The sequence below is a fragment of the Argopecten irradians genome, chromosome 8, assembly GCF_041381155.1.
Source record: "Argopecten irradians isolate NY chromosome 8, Ai_NY, whole genome shotgun sequence".
NCBI lineage: Eukaryota > Metazoa > Mollusca > Bivalvia > Pectinida > Pectinidae > Argopecten > Argopecten irradians.
The window spans coordinates 20,812,413-20,838,104 of NC_091141.1; the positions used below are offsets into that span (position 1 = coordinate 20,812,413).

Sequence of the window (25,692 nt, forward strand, 5' to 3'; positions counted from 1 at the left end):
GTCATCCTAGTGTATTACGTCACAGGTGCTATCAGTGACGAGAGATATTGATGTGTACACTGTAATCCCTCGTGTTACATCACACTGATAGCTAGCCGGCAATGATACCAGTTCCCACGGTACCCCGAGTACCCATGCTCTCAATTCATGAAAATGATACGTGTTAAATGTTTATTTCTACTCAAACTTCATCTTAATGAGTGCTCAAGGTGTAGTTATTTCGTCAGTTTCAACAACAACTTATTTCCGTCGTTTTCTGGCAAAATGCAACTTTCTTATCAACATAACTTCGCTCGCTGGATACAAGTTTCGAGTACATAATACATAATTATGTACCAATATTAGCTAATTTCTGCATTCGTATGGTCTCACTGAGACATAGTAGGTATACATAATATATGGGACAAAGAAGTCATTCCAACCGTGTGGACAAAGAAAAATGTCAAATTTTCGAGTCGATCTGCCCCTTCATCAAGACATGCACATTCTTTATCCACACGGTTGGAATTACTTCCTTGTCCCATATTTACCATTTGAAGTAATTCGTATCCAACAGACTTACGTTTGATTGGATCCCGTAGTCATCTGGAAAATCCTGTTGATATTACTTCCTTGACCTCTATACATAATATATACATTTGTATGTGTTTGTGGCAGTGGGCACATAAGGAAATTAAAACATTTGTATGTGTTTGTGGCAGTGGGCACATAAGGAAATTAAAACATTTGTATGTGTTTGTGGCAGTGGGCACATAAGGAAATTAAAACATTTGTATGTGTTTGTGGCAGTGGGCACATAAGGAAATTAAAACATTTGTATGTGTTTGTGGCAGTGGGCACATAAGGAAATTAAAACATTTGTATGTGTTTGTGGCAGTGGGCACATAAGGAAATTAAAACATTTGTATTTGTGCAGTGGGCACATAAGGAAATTAAAACATTTGTATGTGTTTGTGGCAGTGGGCACATAAGGAAATTAAAACATTTGTATGTGTTTGTGGCAGTGGGCACATAAGGAAATTAAAACATTTGTATGTGTTTGTGGCAGTGGGCACATAAGGAAATTAAAACATTTGTATGTTTTGTGGCAGTGGGCACATAAGGAAATTAAAACATTTGTATGTGTTTGTGGCAGTGGGCACATAAGGAAATTAAAACATTTGTAACATCATGAGGATGAAAAAGCATTAAAAGTAGGAAATATAAAGCTGGTAGACATTTCGAGGTACACCTATATTTGTCCAGTGATTAAGATATACATGTAGATATCTCTGACCACTCTATCAGCATTGGTTGTAATCTAACATGTTGAGCCTTGACCAAACCATTAAATGAAACACATGTCAATTTGAGGTTTATTGATGGCCAGTCCAGGCCAGTATTAAACCCCCACAGGTTAATAAATTATAAGTTTGGTCAAATCTAAAGGAATTAAGCTATCTCATACAGCTCATAGCAAATATACAGGCAAATCTCTTTAAACTAATGACAAATATACAGGTAACCAGTAACTGGTCAACTCCGGCCACTACAATGTATGTACGTACATATGTTCGTATATATAATAGGTATGTCAATGGTCAGTCAATGACCACTGGTATTGATATTGGACTTCTTTGATCACAATTTACGGCTTTAAAACTGAAGGCCACGCAAGTTTTCATTTTGATGTTTGATGTATTTCTTTGTTTTATAAGTACCAATATACATGTAGGTTATTTGATGAAGTGAGCACACAGATTATTGTAGTAAGGGAGGTAACTCCCACACAATCATAAGCATAATGATAATAACTAACTGGTGATTGTTGGATGCTTGAATGATCATATACAATGTGATTCTATCTTGCTTGTAACAATTATTTTCTTTCGCTAAAAGATAAAGATAACTAAGATCTACATGTATATATGATATAATGGACAACTAAGATCTACATGTATATAGGATATAATGGACAACTAAGATCTACATGTATATAAGATATAATGGACAACTAAGATCTACATGTATATAAGATATAATGGACAACTAAGATCTACATGTATATAAGATATAATGGACAACTAAGATCTACATGTATATAATGAAACTATATAAGATATAATGGACAACTAAGTACATGTATATAAGATATAATGGACAACTAAGATCTACATGTATATAAGATATAATGGACAACTAAGATCTACATGTACATGTATATAAGATATAATGGACAACTAAGATCTACATGTATGTATATAAGATATAATGGACAACTAAGATCTACATGTACATGTATATAAGATATAATGGACAACTAAGATCTACATGTACATGTATATAAGATATAATGGACAACTAAGATCTACATGTATATATGATATAATGGACAACTAAGATCTACATGTACATGTATATAAGATATAATGGACAACTAAGATCTACATGTACATGTATATAAGATATAATGGACAACTAAGATCTACATGTACATATATAAGAAATAATGGACAACTAAGATCTACATGTACATGTATATAAGATATAATGGACAACTAAGATCTACATGTATATGAGATATAATGGACAACTAAGATCTACATGTATATATGATATAATGGACAACTAAGATCTACATGTACATGTATATAAGATATAATGGACAACTAAGATCTACATGTATATAAGATATAATGGACAACTAAGATCTACATGTATATGAGATATAATGGACAACTAAGATCTACATCTACATGTATATAAGATATATGAAACTAGATCTACATGTATAAAAAAACTAAGATCTACATGTATATATAAGATATAATGGACAACTAAGATCTACATGTACATGTATATAAGATATAATGACAACTAAGATCTACATGTACATGTATATAAGATATAATGGACAACTAAGATCTACATGTATATAAGATATAATGGACAACTAAGATCTACAACATGTATATATGATATAATGGACAACTAAGATCTACATGTACATGTATATAAGATATAATGGACAACTAAGATCTACATGTATATATATGATATAATGGACAACTAAGATCTACATGTACATATAATATAATGGACAACTAAGATCTATATTATATATATATATAGATATAATGGACAACTAAGATCTACATACATGTATATATGATATAATGGACAACTAAGATCTACATGTATATAAGATATAATGGACAACTAAGATCTACATGTATATATGATATAATGGACAACTAAGATCTACATGTATATAAGATATAATGGACAACTAAGATCTACATGTACATGTATATAAGATATAATGGACAACTAAGATCTACATGTATATATGATATAATGGACAACTAAGATCTACATGTATATAAGATATAATGGACAACTAAGATCTACATGTATATATGATATAATGGACAACTAAGATCTACATGTATATAAGATATAATGGACAACTAAGATCTACATGTATATAAGATATAATGGACAACTAAGATCTACATGTATATAAGATATAATGGACAACTAAGATCTACATGTATATAAGATATAATGGACAACTAAGATCTACATGTATATATGATATAATGGACAACTAAGATCTACATGTATATAGGATATAATGGACAACTAAGATCTACATGTATATAAGATATAATGGACAACTAAGATCTACATGTACATGTATATAAGATATAATGGACAACTAAGATCTACATGTATATAAGATATAATGGACAACTAAGATCTACATGTATATAAGATATAATGGACAACTAAGATCTACATGTACATGTATATAAGATATAATGGACAACTAAGATCTACATGTATATAAGATATAATGGACAACTAAGATCTACATGTATATATGATATAATGGACAACTAAGATCTACATGTATATATGATATAATGGATATAATGGACAACTAAGATCTACATGTACATGTATATAAGATATAATGGACAACTAAGATCTACATGTATATATAAGATATAATGGACAACTAAGATCTACATTACATGTATATAAGATATAATGGACAACTAAGATCTACATGTATATATGATATAATGGACAACTAAGATCTACATGTATATAAGATATAATGGACAACTAAGATCTACTGTACATGTATATAAGATATAATGGACAACTAAGATCTACATGTACATGTATATAAGATATAATGGACAAACTAAGATTACATGTACATGTATATAAGATATAATGGACAACTAAGATCTACATGTGTATATAAGATATAATGGACAACTAAGATCTACATGTACATGTATATAAGATATAATGGACAACTAAGATCTACATGTATATAAGATATAATGGACAACTAAGATCTACATGTATATAAGATATAATGGACAACTAAGATCTACATGTATATAAGATATAATGGACAACTAAGATCTACATGTATATAAGATATAATGGACAACTAAGATCTACATGTATATAAGATATAATGGACAACTAAGATCTACATGTATATAAGATATAATGGACAACTAAGATCTACATGTATATATGATATATAATGGACAACTAAGATCTACATGTAATGTATATAAGATATAATGGACAACTAAGATCTACATGTATATAAGATATAATGGACAACTAAGATCTACATGTATATAAGATATAATGGACAACTAAGATCTACATTACATGTATATAAGATATAATGGACAACTAAGATCTACATGTATATATGATATAATGGACAACTAAGATCTACATGTATATAAGATATAATGGACAACTAAGATCTACTACATGTATATAAGATATAATGGACAACTAAGATCTACATGTATATAGGATATAATGGACAACTAAGATCTACATGTATATAAGATATAATGGACAACTAAGATCTACATGTACATGTATATAAGATATAATGGACAACTAAGATCTACATGTATATAAGATATAATGGACAACTAAGATCTACATGTATATAAGATATAATGGACAACTAAGATCCACATAAATTACATGTATATAAGATATAATGGACAACTAAGATCTACATGTATATAAGATATAATGGACAACTAAGATCTACGTGTACATGTATATATAGATATAATGGACAACTAAGATCTACATGTACATGTATTAAGATATAATGGACAACTAAGATCTACATGTATATATGATATAATGGACAACTAAGATCTACATGTATATATGATATAATGGACAACTAAGATCTACATCTACATGTATATAAGATATAATGGACAACTAAGATCTACATGTATATAAGATATAATGGACAACTAAGATCTACATGTATATAAGATATAATGGACAACTAAGATCTACATGTATATATGATATAATGGACAACTAAGATCTACATGTATATAAGATATAATGGACAACTAAGATCTACATGTATATATGATATAATGGACAGCTAAGATCTACATGTATATCAGATAATGGTTTATTGGGAAAAAAAGAGGAAAAAGTCTTTCTTGAAAATTAGGAATTCAATAGGATTGTGTTAAGTAGATATTATTATAAGGGGATACTTTTTATAATGGAACTACATTATGTATAACTTTAATTTGTTTGGAGATGGCTAATCCATTTGCATCTTATTTGCAATAGTTGAAATGAATTAACTAAAACCAGAAGGACTTGAGCACCTCTATTCAATATGACGGAGTAAATTTCAAAATGTTAGTAAGTATACAACCTTTAAATAAAGAAAGAAAATTAGAAACATGATAATGGATCTGCAGTATGTTGCTTTGATGACCTATAGCGTAACAAGTTTGTTCACATGGATGAATCTTTATTCAAGGTCATGGTACCAAATATGGTAAAAAAACTAATAACCCCAGAGCTACCTTAATGAGTAATTTTTATAATGTATGTGGTGGTAATGCAAGAAAAAGAATTGTTAACACTTGCTAGAAGATCAAGTTTTTATTTAACTAAAATAGATTAGAACAGACATGATAATTTGGTCAAGTGCCAGCCTTACACATATGTTTGGATACAACCATAGAAACGAAATAGAAATATCACATTCATACATACTTTGTTACAAAATGGTACAGATTTAGTGCTCAATTAGTGTTATGGCTAATTCAAACAGTTTTTTAGCTGTGAATTGAACACTATTTAACCATTGAACTTGAAATGTAAGTTTAATAGCAAGTTCTGGTGTAATCAGAGAAGCTTTGATTTAGAATTCCAATCTGATTATAAGAAACATTTCCTTCAATACAGACAATATGTTATGGGGTGTCAGGTCTAGATAGTGATTCAAATTTACAATAAACTTTGTCCTAATTACAGTGTCATTCATAAAATTCCAGTCATATCAAGTTTTAAATATCAGTTTAACATGTAAATTATGTCATCTTTCTCTTCTGTTAGTGAACTTCCATTGATAAAAGGATATATGGCAGGCTTTGTAGGAGGAGAAAGTCCTGAGCACCCAGATAAAAACCACATAATCTAATCCTTTGTTTTTAATCACTGTGATAGATTAAATGACTATTTTGTACAAATCTTTCACTGATCCATTACCCTCATACCTAAAACATAAAGATGACAGTTACTGATGTCTCACAATGTACATATTATTGTTGTATGATTTATAATGAGGATATGTTTTAGATTTTACTAAGATCATAGGACTGTGTGTCATCCCCTTTGGGTTTTGTGTTGGACTCCCCCTCCGTACTGTTTTGCTCTATCTCCATGTTTTCCTCCACACTTTCCTTGTCTCCCCCTGAAACCCCAGACGGATCTCCATTTCCGACTTCCTGACTCCTGGAAGGACCCTCCTCCACAACTCCATCAGCTGATTGATTCCACACTCCCGCTTCCTGTGAATCGACTGAAAATTCATTTGAATTTAGATTTGAATCATTTACTCTTGATGTCCTTGTTTCCTTATAAACACCCAGCATCTCTTCGTCTTCGTCGGAGGGTTCACTTTCCATGTGCTTTCCTGTCTGCACTTCCCTAACATAATCTTTAAGATATTTACGTGCACCATCATCCTTAATTGTACCGATCCAGTAGTTCATACAACTCTCAAGGGTATTGGATAGCTCACCAGTCTCCAACGCCTCTTGTAAAACAAATTCTACAAATGGTTGCTTTAAGTGTTCGTAGCCGAATTCCCCCAGGGACTTGAGAATACGTGTGATTCGTAGGTAGTTATGGTATGAACTGAAAAACAAAAAACATCAGTATATCAATTCAGGAGAGTGACTAAAAAAATTCTATTTGCTCAAGTATCATACATACATTAATATTTTTTATTATTAGGAATATTGAAAAAATATTGAATTTTGCATAAGTTTTGTTAATCATGTTTGTATGTTTATAAGCACAAGGATTTCAGGTAAAAGACAATTTATTGATTAACAGTTCTGCATCTTACCAATATTTCAAAAATTCCTTACAACTTTTTTCTTTGATACAAGCTCTAAGGTTAAAATATGTCACTGTAACCTATTTTCAATATAGGACACATCCATTCACCTAGATAAATACTGCAAGTATGAAATTCTAAGAACAAGTACAGTTAAGAATAAAGCACAAACAACAGTTTTCTTTGATGTAGGCCAAAGATACTTATATAGGTCACAGTGACCTTCATTTGATACATGACAACCCAGTGTACTGATTAAAAAAAAAGATCAGTAAGGAACTGTAATTGATTGTTAGAAATAATGTCCAATTATAGCCTGGTTACTGTGACCTTGTTACTCAACCCTGAAAGTTTTTGACCTTTACATTTTGCACTTAAGACAGTGAAATTGACCATCCATTGATTATACTGTACAAATTCAGAAAGAAATGTGAATAAAACATGCCTGGTGTCTACTCTGTATACTGTGACTTTGACATTCAGCCCTGAACACAATGACCTTGACCTTCCATTAATTATACAGTAGAGATTCAGAAAGAAATGTTGATAAAATTTGTTTGGTGTCTAGTCTGTATACGGTTACCTTGATGTTTTATAAGTAACACAGTCAGAGAGGAATTATGATGGTTGGAGATGACCTTGAACTGTTCACCTGACATGGATTATGACAATACATGTAATAGTTTTTGATTTACATTGTTATATATTAACCATAACTACACACTACTAGAACAGATTAAAGGGAAACGACACAGTTATCCAGTACTAACTCATCAAGGATGGCTTAAAATCAGGGATTTATAAAATATTCCCGGATTACCATAAAACCCCTTCAATTTGACAGTGTTTATAAAATAAAAAGGGAGAAAGGATAAACAACTTGAGTTTCTGTACACAAGTCGGCTTAGTGTGACCCTTATAGCAGGCTTTGTGGTACTCCCCGGGAGGATAGTTAGAGAGCATGTTTGTTACATTGTTCAGGGACACGTAATTCTCTGGTCACTGGGATAAACAGTTATGGGAAACTTTGGCAGATATGCTCTTGAGATGAGTCAACTTTTGCCTGATTTACATAAATCTGTCTTCTCTCATACTCATGTCATTGGATGATATATCTTCTATAACAGATACTCACAGAACATTAGGAGCCATGTAAGGTAAAGGAAGAAAATTGTTTGTACATTTATTTATTGACAATTTTCTCTTCCAATTTTTGTCTCCCTAAAAGTTTGTTCTCTCTCTATTTACAAATCACAGTGTTATAATTAGATGCTTGTGATATATTTTCATTGTCAATTAAAACACACTTAATCTTCAGGGTTCAGCATTTTTGATATTGTGACTTTGGTCCATTATACCATGTATGTAGTAAACTTTCTCTGTGGAGTCATGTTCAGGTTCAAAAGTTTGTTCAAAGGTCCTTGTTAGATCAATAACTTCATACCCATACAGTGATTCCCCCCTGTACCACTGAGGAGGCAGCCGCACCCCCACTCATGAGGCAAAGGTATTGGGGCATTATGTACAGCAATCTGAGGCAACGGTGACTTCCTTCAGATTTCTTATTTACAAATAAATGTAACTATAAACAATATGTTCTAAACAATTGTAAGCATCTGTAACGGCCAGGTTCCACAGTACAGATAAAGTTTTTTTGCACATTTAAACAGAGTAGGAGGCTTTTGATGTTGAATTAAGAATTTTGGAGTATAAAACTCTGACGTTTTGTAACATTCCCACTATGATACAGCAGTTCTCCACCAAGGCGTTACCCAACACATGACTCACAATTAACCAAACACATGATATCTGGGTGGATATTTTATCTGTTTTAAAATAAAAACATTTCTAAAAAAGAACCATCAGAATTAGTGTAGACACTGGTGTCGCCGATGTCTGTGAGAATTGAGGGGGCGGGGTACTTAGCGAGCCCAGGTGTGATATCATTGGGTCTTCACAACAGTCAGAACAGAGAGAAATCTCAATCGTTTTAGTACTTTATCAAAGTTTAACCTTCAGAATACTGACTGTGATGATTAGGTAATACATACATACCGTATTCAACCCAATAAGCGCCCCTCCCCCTTTTTGAGGCCTCAATTTCAATTGCCCAGGCATAAATAAGGACTAAAACTACATAAAACGGTATAAATTTGCAATAATTTTGACTTATTAGCACCTTCTCATTTTTATCAATTTTTTAAGCGCAGGGCGCTTATTGGGTCGAATACGGTACCTGTATATGCTCTTTGTACACAGGTCTAATTGTATTAAAATTGGTCATTTGGGACCACAAGAAATTGCAGATCTAATTAGTCAGGTGCTCACTGTACAATTGCTATAAAAACTCAGCAACATTTTATCTTAAATCTCATAAACAATTGACATTAACTGTTCAGCTAGGTCTGCTTTTTAAATTATTAGTTTTAGTTCCAAAAGTTTTTAAAGTATGAAAGTGTTAAAGCCTTTTAAACAACTTTCCCTGACCATTAAAACACCTTTAGGAAGTTCCTGATATTGAAAAATTGGTACAAGAATGCTATCTGGCTGTCGTATCAGAAAAGGTAAGTTCAACAAAGTGGGCTGTTGGTTAATCTCGACGGTATACGTATCAAATACCCTCTATCATCGAGGTGTCAATTGATATTTTATCAAATTGATAAAATTGACGATCTATTTGCTTTAAACAAGCAGGTATGTGACTGCCATCTTTGTTCCCCGTAGATCTATAGCTCTCCATTTCAATTAAACATCCTAAAATGACACAGCGGCCATCGTAAATTTCAGACTCAAGGTGCCGTGCTGTGAAAATTGGAATTTCTATCAAACATGATAACATGAACATGCAATAAACATTTCTGCACTTGCGTCCATGACAATCAGTAAAGTATACCTACATGCACTGCATCCGGGAGCTCATACAGCCATGTATGCTATACATCTGTTTATTTCCCATTTCTTGATAGTTAAGTTCATGCATTCACTGCCTTCATATACATGACTCAAGTGATAGATGTTGATGGAATAACACAGAATCAAATAAGTAACATCTATGTGGAAGTTTTATCAGTGGGCAATACCATCTGGGGAAAAAAAGTTAAATTTAAATTTTTAGATCCAAGATGGTTGCTGCTTGACAATGTTGTTTTCTGTTCAGTTCTAAAATAGCGAAATTACAACAAAGGCACAAAGAGGAACCCACATTTAACAAGAGGCCCAGATGGCTTGTATCGCTCACCTAGTTATTGTAATGCCAAATAATGTTCTAAATACAGGATCATTGTTTCTTTTCTCAAGGAATTTAAAGATTTGCCTCTAATTTCCCTATTGGGACGCATTCTTTCCACTCTAGGGGGTCAGAGCCAATGGAATAGATATGATAGGACCAGTATTTGGCCTTAATTTTTCAGGCCGAAAAATATTAACTCTGAATCACATCAATTTCACATCAATAAATACTCTCATACTTGCCATTCATCAATACATAACTTTTTATAACCATGTACACGATGTGCTCCACCTATGACGTCATCAAATTGATGATTTTCCTCTTCTCGCCAAATGTTGCTAGAAATTCATCATTTTTAGGTTAGAAAAGGCTTGAAATGGATTTGGCCACCACCTTGGAGCAACTTTATATTTGCATGGATATGCGTAAATACACGATACACAACGTGTGAAAATCTCTTTCTGCTCCACGAAGGCGGCCACATTCATTTTTAGAGAAAACCACTCAAAAAGTATATTTTTCAAGGAGTTTTGTGAAAAATGGTGGGAAACTGCATGTTGATGACGTCATAGTGAACATAATTGGCACATGCGGGATACTTTCGGGATGTAATGTGTTAGCAAATGTATTCAACTGTTATATAGCAAAATATGTTGTTCTTTACTGGAGAATTGATTTTGCGGCCATATTCAAGTCTTAACGTACCTTCTCCTTTATATAAACTCTGGTTAAATTCTATGGTGAACTCTATGATTAGTGGTGATTTAAAGAATTAACCTCTATTTCCCGTATTGGGCACCCTCCTGCCCCCGGGGAGTCAGAGCCAAAATTTTTACAGACTCTGTTCCCCTTCTCCAAAGGATGTTTCTTGCCAAATTTGGTTACAATCCATGCAGAATTCTATGACAAGTAGCGATTTAAAGGATTAACCTCTATTTCCCCTATTGGGCGCTGCCCCTCCTGCCCACAGAGGGTCAAAGCCAAAATTTATACAAACTATTTTCCCCTTTATCCAAAGATATTTCTGGCCAAATTTGGTTACATTCCATACAGAACTCTATGACAAGTAGCAATTTAAAGGATTTACCTCTATTTCCCCTATTAGGCCCCGCCCCTCCTGCCCCCAGAGGGGGGGGGGGGGGGGTTAGAGCCAAAACTTATACAAGCTCTGTTCCCTTCCCTAAAGGATCTTTCAGGCCAAATTTGGTTACATTCTATGAAGAACTCTATGACTAGTAGCGATTCAAAAAATTTACCTCTATGTCCCCTATTTGGGCCCGCCCCTCCTGTCCCTGGCGGGTCAAAGCCAAATTTTATACAAACCCTGTTCCCCTTCCCTCAAGGATGTTTCTGGCCAAATTTGGAAACATTCCATGCAGAACTCTATGACTAGTAGCGATTTAAAGAATTTACCTCTATTTCCCCTATTTGGGCCCGCCCCTCCTGCCCCTGGCGGGTCAAAGCCAAATTTTATACAAACTCTGTTCCCATCCCTCCAAGGATGTTTCTTGCCAAATTTGGTTACATTCCATGCAGAACTCTATGACTAGTAGCGATTTAAAGAATTTACCTCTATTTCCCCTATTGGGCCCTGCCCCTCCTGCCCCCAGGGGGGTCTGAGTCAAAATTTATACAAAATCTGTTCCCCTTCCCAAAGGATGTTTCTGGCCAAATTTGGTTACATTCCATGCAGAAATCAATGACTAGTAGCGATTTAAAAAACTTACCTCTATTTTCCCTATTTGGGCCCCGCCCCTCCTGCCCTTGGCAGGTCAGAGCCAAAGGATTTTATACAAACTCTGTTCCCCTTCCCCCAAGGATTTTACAAACTCTGCCAAATTTAGTTACATTCCATGCAGAACTCTATGACAAGTAGCGATTTAAAGAATTTACTTCTATTTCCCCTATTTGGCCCCACAACTCCTGCCCCTGGGGGTTCAGAGCCAAAGGATTTTATACAAACTCTGTTCCCCTTCCTTCAAGAATGTTTCTGGCCAAATTTGGTAACATTCCATGCAGAACTCTATGACTAGTAGTGATTTAAAGAATTTACCTCTATTTCCCCTATTTGACCCCGCTCCTCCTGCCCCCGGGGGGTCAGAGCCAAATTTTATACAAACTCTGTTCCCCTTCCCCCAAGGATGTTTCTGCCCAAATTTGGTTACATTCAATGCAGAACTCTATCACTAATAGCGATTTAAACAATTTATCTCTGTTTCCCCTATTGGGCCCGCCCCTCCTGCCAGCAGGGGGGTCAGAGCCAAAATTTATACAAACTCTGTTCCCCTTTCCCAAGGATCTTTCTGCCCAAATTTGGTTACGTTCCAAGAACTCTATGACAAGTAGCGATTCAAAGAATTTACCTCTTTTTCCCCTATTGGGCTCCGCCCCTCCTGTCCCCAGGGGGTGGTCAGAGCCAAAATTTATACAAAATCTGTTCATCTTCCCCCAAGGATGTTTCTGGCCAAATTTGGTTACATTCCATGCAGAACTCTATGCCAAGTAGCAATTTAAAGAATTTACCTCTTTTTCCCCTATTGGGCTCCGCCCCTCCTGTCCCCAGGGGGTGTTCAGAGCCAAAATTTATACAAAATCTGTTCCCCTTCCCCCAAGGATGTTTCTGCCCAAATTTGGTTACATTCAATGCAGAACTCTATGACTAATAGCGATTTAAATAATTTACCTCTATGTCCCCTATTGGGCCCCGCTCCTCCTGCCCCTGGCGGGTCAGAGCCAAAATTTATACAAGATCTGTTCCCCTTCCCCCAAGGATGTTTCTGGCCAAATTTGGTTTTATTCCATGCAGATCTCTATGACAAGTAGCGATTCAAAGAATTTACCTCTTTTTCCCCTATTTGGCCCCGCCCCTCCTGCCCCTGGGGGGTCAGAGCCAAAGGATTTTATACAAACTCTGTTCCCCTTCCCTCAAGAATGTTTCTGGCCAAATTTGGTAACTTTCCATGCAGAACTCTATGACTAGTAGTGATCTAAAGAATTTACCTCTATTTTCCCTATTGGGCCCCGCCCCTTCTGCCCCCAGAGACTCAGAGCCAAAATTTATACAAAATCTGTTCCCCTTCCCCCAAGGATGTTTCTTGCCAAATTTTGTTACATTCCATGCAGAACTCAATGACTAGTAGCGATTTAAAGGAAATGTTGACAGACGAACGGATGATGGATAGACGGACGGATGGACCGACGACGGACGTCGCACCATGACAAAAATTGTGATGGATCTATTTGTACCAGAATCTTTGGTATAATGGTAAAAATTCAAAATGGCTTCCTGTTGGCAATGTTGCTGCTTTGAATTTTTTTTTTATATAAATGCTATTGACTTGTACCAAAAAGGGATACTTACAATTGTTGGAGATGGTTGGATCTTTTCAATACATTGATTATAAGCAATGATTATCTGTAATATTTGGAATTGTCAATATTTAAGATATATAGCTGCATCTTGGCCAAATTGCTTTTATGATCTTAAATTGGAAATATTAGAAATTTGAGAAAGATGTTCTTTTTGCAGTCCCTGAGAAGAAGCAAAATACACACATTTTCTGTTGGACATAAGAACATATTAGTTAGGTAAGGTGATTCTGTTACAGTGAAAGTGTTACGGTAAAACACCACCAGGTGTCACTGTAACAGACAGCCATTTACAATCCTCCCCACATGGTTACATGATGCCAAACACTGAGGACCTAAAGGTCAGGTAAACTATTTGAAGACAATCAGAAAGTTATTAGGGCCCAGTTTGTAAGTAGAAGGTATAAGAGGAGCCTGAGTTCGGGGATATCCCACCGTCTGGTGGCTATGTATACCACACAATCTACACTAACCTTACACACAGTTTATTAATCCCCTGCCTTACAACACAGGCATTTTCAGGTTCAGGATTGTGTCAACTCCTGCAGATCATGAGAATGTTTGTTTGTATAAGTTTTATTAAAGAACATTAAAGAGCCTTTTCCACCCGGTTATCTGATTAGAGGTCACCTTGAGGAATGTCTAGTGAAAGTTTTGGAATTTCTGCCTGTCTGTAGGGTATTCACTCTCGCTAGCAGGTTAAGGTTCTGACGGAATAACGATTCGTTAACGACTCGTTAACAATCTCAGATTGAAGGACTGATCAAACACTACACCTCTCTCTAAACGGCCTGCATGGCCGCTTTAGTTTGCAGCAGGTCATACAAGTCACAGTTAGTCTTGATACAATCTAGGGAATGTGACGATCTGATGTAAGACCTCCTTACATGTACATGTATGTTGGAGGGGAAACGTGACAAACTAGCTACTGTTTTTTTTAAAAACATTTCTTAGATATATGCCATCATACCATGTTATTGACGTATCTCTAAAAAAGGGTTAAAAAATCAAAAGACCCAGTGGGCCTGTATTGCTCAACTACCTTCACTTTCCTAGCTCTTAGGTCAGAGATTTTGCCAAAGATGATGACAACGATAGCAAAAAATAATTATGTCAATTTATATCAATCACTATTGTGGACCTGTTCGGAAGCCGGCAAAGGGTCTTAATGGGAGGAAAGCTAAACCAAACGGTCCACCATGTGACAAACAATGTAACCAACACTCTAGGTCAAGGTCGTTCATCATAACAAACTTGATATCCCTACATATTAAAGGATACAACAGTTTAACCAATAGCACAACTGTTTGACCCATGGTACATGATGAAGCTGGGTAAACTGAAACACTGACCCGATACAGTATACGCTCGGATTGAGTCAATAGCCATGTGACTTTGATATGTGACCACCATAATTCATCAAAAGATATACATAATCAGGACACAGTCCTGCACCGTCATTATATGAGTATAATGCTCAGGTTCTATACGTGACAGTAGTCCTAGCTTCTCAACACTATACAGGAATGCTGACAAGCCAAGAGAATTTAGATTTGATTTTTATAATCATCTTCTTATCACATATTATCATCAAATCATACCTTCTTAACACCCGCTGAGAAAATATTTTACAAATGCTTGTCATAAAAGAGATATTATCCCAAAATATTGATATACGCAATAGTGATTTAATGCGGAGTCAGTCTGGGTCAGCTTAGCGTTTGTATAGAAGGCGATGTCTGTACGACCTACCTGGGAGTCTCTACCACAGCTACGCTATCTTAACAGGTGAAAAAAGCACCAGAATAGCTTACACAAGGGTTAAAGAGGATAACAAAATCAATTGTACAAAACAATTTGTCCATTACGACCCAAGCCATAAATTCCTTCACTTATTTGGACTTTGGACAAAGATATCAATACCAATTTGTATGGTAAAGGTGTAAAACATACATCATTATACTTGGAATGTATAATTACCAAACAGTAAACAAATAAAGTCAGCTTCCATTATCTAACATTTGGGACAATTGAGTTAAACTTTGAGTTCTACAATTCTTTGAGCTAGGTTCTCAAGTCTATGGTGTTAATTAGCTAAAATTCACCAGGGTTATTGAGTTCAAATGAAAAAGTTTCTAATGGCCCGTATTTATATCTTAATTAAAATCATCCCATTATTACACCTAAATTAAATTTCACATACACTATAGGTATTTGATTTTAAAAGTAGCTTGAAATTCATAATACATGACAATATTTTGTAATGATCAGAACTTTATATGAGCCAGTTTGTTTGAAGTTAATAGTGATCAGAAAAGAGCCCTAAAAGTCTGCATCATTTACTTGTTCTGCACGCAGCCTAAATATCACATCAGCATGTTACCTTCATTGAATTTGTTTCAAAAATTCTCCATGGTAATTTTATTTCCTTAGATACATTTGTATAATGAAATCCGAATAAGCCCACAAGTTACAGAATGTGAGAAGCATTACTTAAGGTTTTTTTTCTTTTTTTTTTTTCAAAATCCAAATAAAAATAACTTCAAAACACATAACCTATGAGACGTTGATCAATCAGGCACACTGCTGATTGTGTTCTAAGGGAAATAACTCACTAAAACAGGTGATTGCACAGTCTTCCAAACGTTCTGTTACATATGTAAAATTTTAATAATCTCTGATAAAACTCTTGGACAAATAATTAATGAGTTGATGAAGCTAAATTAGTTGATAAATGATGTATATTGATTCTGTACTTTGTTAGTTGATAAATGATGTATATTGATGTCTGTACTATGTTAGTTGTTATGTTAGTTGTTATGATAAATGCTTTATATCAATATATTCTGTACTTTTTCTCTTTACGGATGCATGTGAGACAGAACTTTTGAGACATAGTGTACATACATTGTACTATCAATGCTAACTTGTCTATTCTGGCCAATAAATGTTCCTAAACTGTTAACTTTCCATAGACAGTATCACAGAACTTAAGGAAAGCTTCTTATTAGAAGATGTTTTCCTTGAAGGGCCACAACCTTTCTGAAACCATTTCTGACTTTTAAAATGGGATTGGAGAACGAAATGGATAATCTATAGAGTCACAAAAGTTACTAACTTACCGTTAATACTACACTAGCTAAAATGCTAACCAGATACAAACTCAAACCAAATTGTGAACCAGTTATCCGGTTGCCCGTTTATTCCACCCTAGTACTAGAGATGATTAGCAGAGTATGTGTCATGATTACCTGAAGATGTGACATGATTACCTGAAGATGTGACATGATCATCTGAGGAAGTGACATGATCATCTGAGGATGTGTCATGATTACCTGAGAATGTGACATGATTACCTGAAGATGTGTCATGATTACCTGAGGATGTGACATGATTACCTGAGATGTGTCATGATTACCTGAGGATGTGACATGATTACCTGAGGAAGTGACATGATCATCTGAGGATGTGTCATGATTACCTGAGAGATGTGACATGATTACCTGAGGATGTGACATGATTACCTGAGGAATGTGACATGATTACCTGAGGATGTGTCATGATTACCTGAGTGACATACGAGATGTGACATGATTATCTGAGGATGTGACATGATTACCTGAGGATGTGACATGATTACCTGAGGAAGTGACATGATTACCTGAGGAATGTGACATGATATACCTGAGGAATGTGTCATGATTACCTGAGAATGTGACATGATTACCTGAGAATGTGACATGATTACCTGAGGATGTGACATGATTACTGAGAGTGCATGATATCTGAGGATGTGACATGATTACCTGAGGAAGTGACATGATATCTGAGGATGTGTCATGATTACCTGAGAAGTGACATGATCATCTGAGGATGTGTCATGATTACCTGAGAATGTGACATGATTACCTGAGGATGTGACATGATTACCTGAGGATGTGACATGATTACCTGAGGATGTGACATGATTACCTGAGAAGTGATACTGAGATGTGTCATGATTACCTGAGGAATGTGACATGATTACCTGAGGATGTGTCATGATTACCTGAGGATGTGACATGATTACCTGAGGAAGTGACATGATTACCTGAGATGTGTCATGATTACCTGAGGATGTGACATGATTACCTGAGGATGTGACATGATTACCTGAAGATGTGACATGATTACCTGAGGAAGTGACATGATCATCTGAGGATGTGACATGATTACCTGAGGATGTGACATGATTACCTGAGGATGTGACATGATTACCTGAGGATGTGACATGATCATCTGAGGATGTGTCATGATTACCTGAGAATGTGACATGATTACCTGAAGATGTGTCATGATTACCTGAGGAAGTGACACGATCATCTGAGGATGTGTCATGATTACCTGAGAATGTGACATGATTACCTGAGGATGTGTCATGATCATCTGAGGATGTGTCATGATTACCTGAGGATGTGACATGATTACCTGAGGATGTGACATGATTACCTGAGGCCATTACCTGAAGATATGACATGATTACCTGAAGATGTGTCATGATTGCCTGAGGAAGTGACACAATCATCTGAGGATGTGTCATGATTACCTGACAATGTGACATGATTAACCTGAGGAAGTGACGATCATCTGAGGCCATTACCTGACAATGTGACATGATTACCTGAGGAAGTGACATGATTACCTGAGAATGTGACATGATTATCTGAGAATGTGACATGATTTACCTGAGGAAGTGACATGATTACCTGAGGATGTGACATGATTACCTGAGGATGTGACATGATCATCTGAGGATGTTACATGATTACCTGAAGATGTGTCATGATCATCTGAGGAAGTGACATGATTACCTGAGGAAGTGACATGATTATCTAAGGATGTTACATGATTACCTGAAGATGTGTCATGATCATCTGAGGAAGTGACATGATTACCTGAGGAAGTGACACGATCACCTGAGGATGTGTCATGATTACCTGAGGATGTGACATGATTACCTGAGGATGTGACATGATTACCTGAGGATGTGACATGATTACCTGAGGATGTGACATGATCATCTGAGGAAGTGTCATGATCATCTGAGGAAGTGACATGATTACCTGAGGAAGTGACATGATTATCTGAGGATGTGACATGATTACCTGAGGATGTGACATGATCATCTGAGGATGTGTCATGATTACCTGAGAATGTGACATGATTACCTGAGGATGTGACATGATTACCTGAGGATGTGACATGATTACCTGAGGAAGTGACATGATTACCTGAGGATGTGTCATGATTACCTGAGGATGTGACATGATTACCTGAGGAAGTGACATGATTACCTGAGGATGTGACATGATTACCTGAGGATGTGACATGATTACCTGAGGATGTGACATGATTACCTGAGGATGTGACATGATTACCTGAGGATGTGACATGATTACCTGAAGATGTGACATGATTACCTGAGGATGTGACATGATTACCTGAGGATGTGACATGATTACCTGAGGATGTGACATGATTACCTGAGGATGTGACATGATTACCTGAGGATGTGACATGATTACCTGAGGATGTGACATGATTACCTGAGGATGTGACATGATTACCTGAAAGTGACATGATTACCTGAAGTGACATGATTACCTGAGGATGTGACATGATTACCTGAGGATGTGACATGATTACCTGAGGATGTGACATGATTACCTGAGGATGTGACATGATTACCTGAGGAGATGTGACATGATTACCTGAGGAATGTGACATGATTACCTGAGGATGTGACATGATTACCTGAGGATGTGACATGAATGTGACATGATTACCTGAGGATGTGTCATGATTACCTGAGGATGTGACATGATTACCTGAGGATGTGACATGATTACCTGAAGATGTGACATGATTACCTGAGGAAGTGACACGATCATCTGAGGATGTGTCATGATTACCTGAGAATGTGACATGATTACCTGAAGATGTGTCATGATAACCTGAGGAAGTGACACGATCATCTGAGGATGTGTCATGATTACCTGAAGATGTGAACCAGTTATCCGGTTGCCCGTTCTAGCACTAGAGATGATTATCAGAGTATGTGTTATGATTACCTGAAGATGTGACATGATTACCTGAAGATGTGAGATAATGTGACATGATTACCTGAGGATGTGTCATGATTACCTGAGGAAGTGACATGATCATCTGAGGATGTGTCATGATTACCTGAGAATGTGACATGATTACCTGAAGATGTGTCATGATTACCTGAGGAAGTGACATGATCATCTGAGGATGTGTCATGATTACCTGAGAATGTGACATGATTACCTAAAGATGTGAACCAGTTATCCGGTTGCCCATTCTAGCACTAGAGATGATTTGCAGAGTATGTGTCATGATTACCTGAAGATGTGACATGATTACCTGATGATGTGACATGATTACCTGATGATGTGACATGATTACCTGAGGAAGTGACACAATCATCTGAGGATGTGTCATGATTACCTGAGAATGTGACATGATTACCTGAAGATGTGTCATGATTACCTGAGGAAGTGACACAATCATCTGAGGATGTGTCATGATTACCTGAGAATGTGACATGATTACCTAAGGATGTGAACCAGTTATCCGGTTGCCCGTTCTAGCACTAGAGATGATTTGCAGAGTATGTGTCAAGATTACCTGAAGATGTGACATGATTACCTGAGGAAGTGACACAATCATCTGAGGATGTGTCATGATTACCTGAGAATGTGACATGATTACCTGAGGATGTGACATGATTACCTGAGGAAGTGACATGATTACCCTGAGGAAGTGGACATGATTACTGAGGAATGTGTCATGATTACCTGAGGATGTGACATGATTACCTGAAGATGTGACATAATTACCTGAGAATGTGTCATGATTACCTGATGATGTGACATGATTACCTGAAGATGTGACATAATGTGACATGATTACCTGAAGATGTGTCATGATTACCTGAGGAAGTGACACAATCATCTGAGGATGTGTCATGATTACCTGAGAATGTGACATGATTACCTGAAGATGTGTCATGATTACCTGAGGAAGTGACACAATCATCTGAGGATGTGTCATGATTACCTGAGAATGTGTCATGATTACCTGAGGATGTGACATGATTACCTGAGGATGTGACATGATTACCTGATGATGTGACATGATTACCTGAGGATGTGCTATGATTACCTGAGGAAGTGACATGATAACTTTAGTAATAAGATTACCTGTTAAGATGTCTGAATCTTGACTTCCAGTCCTCCCCCCTTTTGATGATGCCTGTCTCTTTACTTGTCAGCTCCATTCCGTAAAAGTGCAGCATCATCTCGTAAGACTTGAGTACACGTGCATGGGCTTCCTTATCTGCCATGATTTTCTAAATAATTGAACAGAAATGCCTTAAAACTGTGTCCACATGTTGAGCTCAACAGTACTCCTCGAGAAATGCTAAATTAAAACTATCCTGATGGATACTTAGTAAGGGTGGCCATGTGTACTGCTATCCTGATGGATACTTAGTATGGGTGGCCATGTGTACTGCTATCCTGATGGATACTTAGTATGGGTGGCCATGTGTACTGCTATCCTGATGGATACTTAGTATGGGTGGCCATGTGTACCACTATCCTGATGGATACTTAGTATGGGTGGCCATGTGTACTGCTATCCTGATGGATACTTAGTATGGGTGGCCATGTGTACTGCTATCCTGATGGATACTTAGTATGGGTGGCCATGTGTACCACTATCCTGATGGATACTTAGTATGGGTGGCCATGTGTACTGCTATCCTGATGGATACTTAGTATGGGTGGCCATGTGTACCACTATCCTGATGGATACTTAGTATGGGTGGCCATGTGTACTGCTATCCTGATGGATACTTAGTATGGGTGGCCATGTGTACTGCTATCCTGATGGATACTTAGTATGGGTGGCCATGTGTACTGCTATCCTGATGGATACTTAGTATGGGTGGCCATGTGTACTGCTATCCTGATGGATACTTAGTATGGGTGGCCATGTGTACCACTATCCTGATGGATACTTAGTATGGGTGGCCATGTGTACTGCTATCCTGATGGATACTTAGTATGGGTGGCCATGTGTACCGCTATCCTGATGGATATGTGGTATGGGTGGCCATGTGTACCACTATCCTGATGGATACTCAGTATGGGTGGCCATGTGTACCACTATCCTGATGGACACTTTGTATGGGTGGTCATGTGTACAACTATCCTGATGGAAACTTAGTACGGGTGGCCATGTGTACTACTATCCTGATGGATACTTAGTATGGGTGGCCATGTGTACCACTATCCTGATGGATACTTAGTATGGGTGGCCATGTGTACTGCTATCCTGATGGATACTTAGTATGGGTGACCATGTGTACTGCTATCCTGATGGATACTTAGTATGGGTGGCCATGTGTACTGCTATCCTGATGGATACTTAGTATGGGTGACCATGTATACTGCTATCCTGATGGATACTTAGTATGGGTGGTCATGTGTACTGCTATCCTGATGGATACTTAGTATGGGTGGCCATGTGTACCACTATCCTGATGGATACTTAGTATGGGTGGCCATGTGTACTGCTATCCTGATGGATACTTAGTATGGGTGGCCATGTGTACTGCTATCCTGATGGATACTTAGTATGGGTGGCCATGTGTACTGCTATCCTGATGGATACTTAGTATGGGTGGCCATGTGTACTGCTATCCTGATGGATACTTAGTATGGGTGGCCATGTGTACCACTATCCTGATGGATACTTAGTATGGGTGGCCATGTGTACTGCTATCCTGATGGATACTTAGTATGGGTGGCCATGTGTACTGATATCCTGATGGATACTTAGTATGGGTGACCATGTGTACTGCTATCCTGATGGATACTTAGTATGGGTGGCCATGTGTACTGCTATCCTGATGGATACTTAGTATGGGTGGCCATGTGTACCACTATCCTGATGGATACTTAGTATGGGTGGCCATGTGTACTGCTATCCTGATGGATACTTAGTATGGGTGGCCATGTGTACTGCTATCCTGATGGATACTTAGTATGGGTGGCCATGTGTACTGCTATCCTGATGGATACTTAGTATGGGTGGCCATGTGTACTGCTATCCTGATGGATCCATGTGTACCTACTGATGGATACTTAGTATGGGTGGCCATGTGTACTGCTATCCTGATGGATACTTAGTATGGGTGGCCATGTGTACCTACTATCCTGATGGATACTTTAGTATGGGTGGCCATGTGTACTGCTATCCTGATGGATACTTAGTATGGGTGGCCATGTGTACTGCTATCCTGATGGATACTTAGTATGGGTGGCCATGTGTACTGCTATCCTGATGGATACTTAGTATGGGTGGCCATGTGTACCACTATCCTGATGGATACTTAGTATGGGTGGCCATGTGTACTGCTATCCTGATGGATACTTAGTATGGGTGGCCATGTGTACTGCTATCCTGATGGATACTTAGTATGGGTGGCCATGTGTACTGCTATCCTGATGGATACTTAGTATGGGTGGCCATGTGTACCACTATCCTGATGGATACTTAGTATGGGTGGCCATGTGTACTGCTATCCTGATGGTTACTTAATATGGGTGGCCCTGTTGTATGAAGGGAAATTTTATGTTATTTTAAATTGTAAATTTACTGAACAAAGATCTACATTAGGTTCGGATAATGTTAAGAATGAAACAGTACAATACCATACCGGTATCAATGAAATGATACTGATATTCAAGGATACCCATACTGATCGATACTTTTGAAGAAATACCCTGGTTGTCTAACATAGTACATAAAGATTTTATTTGTTATAACGTTTAAATTACACAAGAAAGTATACAAGTTGTGCAGACAATGTATTTTTTTTATTATAAAACAGAATTGCAAGAATCAAGACCATGCATGTTCTTACACACAGTGCTTTTTCTTCTTCATTTTGTTACTTTTACTTGCGGATCTTCTTAAAGAATAATGTCTTTATTTTTTTCAAACAGAGATAAGAGTACTTTTTAAAATAGGTATGCAGCAGTGTTTTATTAAAACGGGTAACAATACCTTTGAATAGTGAGTATGATATCCAAACCTAACGTATAAGTTCTATAATCACTACTTGTGAAATGCAGCAGGTCATCACAAATTATCCTCTACTAAAGGTTACAGTAACACCTTATGTTGCTGATTTACCTACCTTGATTTCATGAAGCTGTAGTTCTTGTGAGTAAAAGTTCATGCCTGATTCTCTGATGGGAAATAACCTACACAGGAATAAAATGAAATGGAGTTACTTCCCTTTGAACATACAGTTACAATTCAGCCCTTACCTGAAGCATGATTTAAACGAACTTCAGGAACTACATTAGATAATGTTTATTAGTGGTATTTATGGAGATTGGGAAAAATAGCATTTAATCCATCTTTTGTTTGAATAGGAGATCTTTACATAATTATTTAGAGAAATGACGGAAACAGAGTAAATGATTTCATATAATTATATATGATAGCCTTCGCCAGGAATCAAACTCGGGACATACATTGTTTGACATACTTATAGTCTTATGTACGGCCAATCAACCTATAGAAGTTCTCCAAGAGGTACACTGTGGCAAATGTTCACCAGGGTTTCATAATGATGAAACAACGCTTCACTATATCATATTTATGGTAAAACAGCAGCCACATCCAAGGAACATTGAGCAGAGTCATAGGAACAACCTTACAGATATAGATATACAGTAAAACATGTTTGTAATGAACACGCTTACAACAAATACATGGTTATAACGTTGTAATTTTCATTCCCGTAATGATTCCTATTGTATGTTAACAATATGTGTATAGCAAATTATGTTTATAACCAAGTTATTTCTAAGGTCCCCAGAGGTTCGTTATTAATGTTTTTTATTGTATAAATATAATTACCATTGAATGTATCCATGGTGAGTTTCCAGCAGTCTAAAATTTCCCCACCAATCCTCATGGATGTTTTTGATGTAATCTCCTATAAATGAAAAAGAGTCAGAATACAGAATGGAAGAGGACCTGTTATCAGGCAGGTTTTGGTTTTGTATGTAGACAAAGCCAAATACATGTATACATATACATTTATATGTGTCTACAAATAAAAGCAACAAAACTGTGGTTTCACACTAAACTTTACACTGACTTTAACTCAGTCAATTAAGCATTGATGTCACTATTTTTCTAATTTTATCGGGGTATGAAAAAAAAATGTTTGCAAACTGTGTGAATCCGCTATGCGGATTCTCACAAAAGTTTGTGAACTATTTTTTTTTCATAACCCGATAAAATTAAAAAAATAGTGACATCAATACTTATGATTAATTTTATACTCTATTTGATGAAATGAAGTATGTGTAAATGTAACATTATAGTGGTTTTTCAAGGGATTCTTTTTTCAGAATCAATACACAACTTCAATGTCTCTATTGTGACATCACGCTAACGTCGCGGTTTCGCACCATTCTCGGATTTTTTTTCCATAGTGGTATGCAAAAAAAATATTGGCCAATCAGAAACCCAGATTTGGTATGAAAACAAAGAAAAATTAATTATTTATAAT

The 25,692-nt window shown here is 36.5% G+C and overlaps 1 protein-coding gene across 1 annotated transcript in view; it reads right to left on the reverse strand.

The window, feature by feature from the left end:
- Positions 1–5,949: 5,949 nt before the first annotated feature.
- The window catches only part of LOC138329641 (opioid growth factor receptor-like protein 1), a 32,258-nt gene continuing 12,515 nt past the window's right edge, over positions 5,950–25,692 (reverse strand). The window contains exons 4-7 of the mRNA XM_069276758.1: positions 25,032–25,110; positions 24,301–24,367; positions 21,293–21,441; positions 5,950–7,224 (exon numbers count right to left, since the gene is read on the reverse strand). Of these exons, the coding sequence (XP_069132859.1) occupies positions 6,660–7,224; positions 21,293–21,441; positions 24,301–24,367; positions 25,032–25,110 (860 nt within the window). The 3' untranslated portion in view covers positions 5,950–6,659. The remainder of the gene's footprint in view (positions 7,225–21,292; positions 21,442–24,300; positions 24,368–25,031; positions 25,111–25,692) is intronic.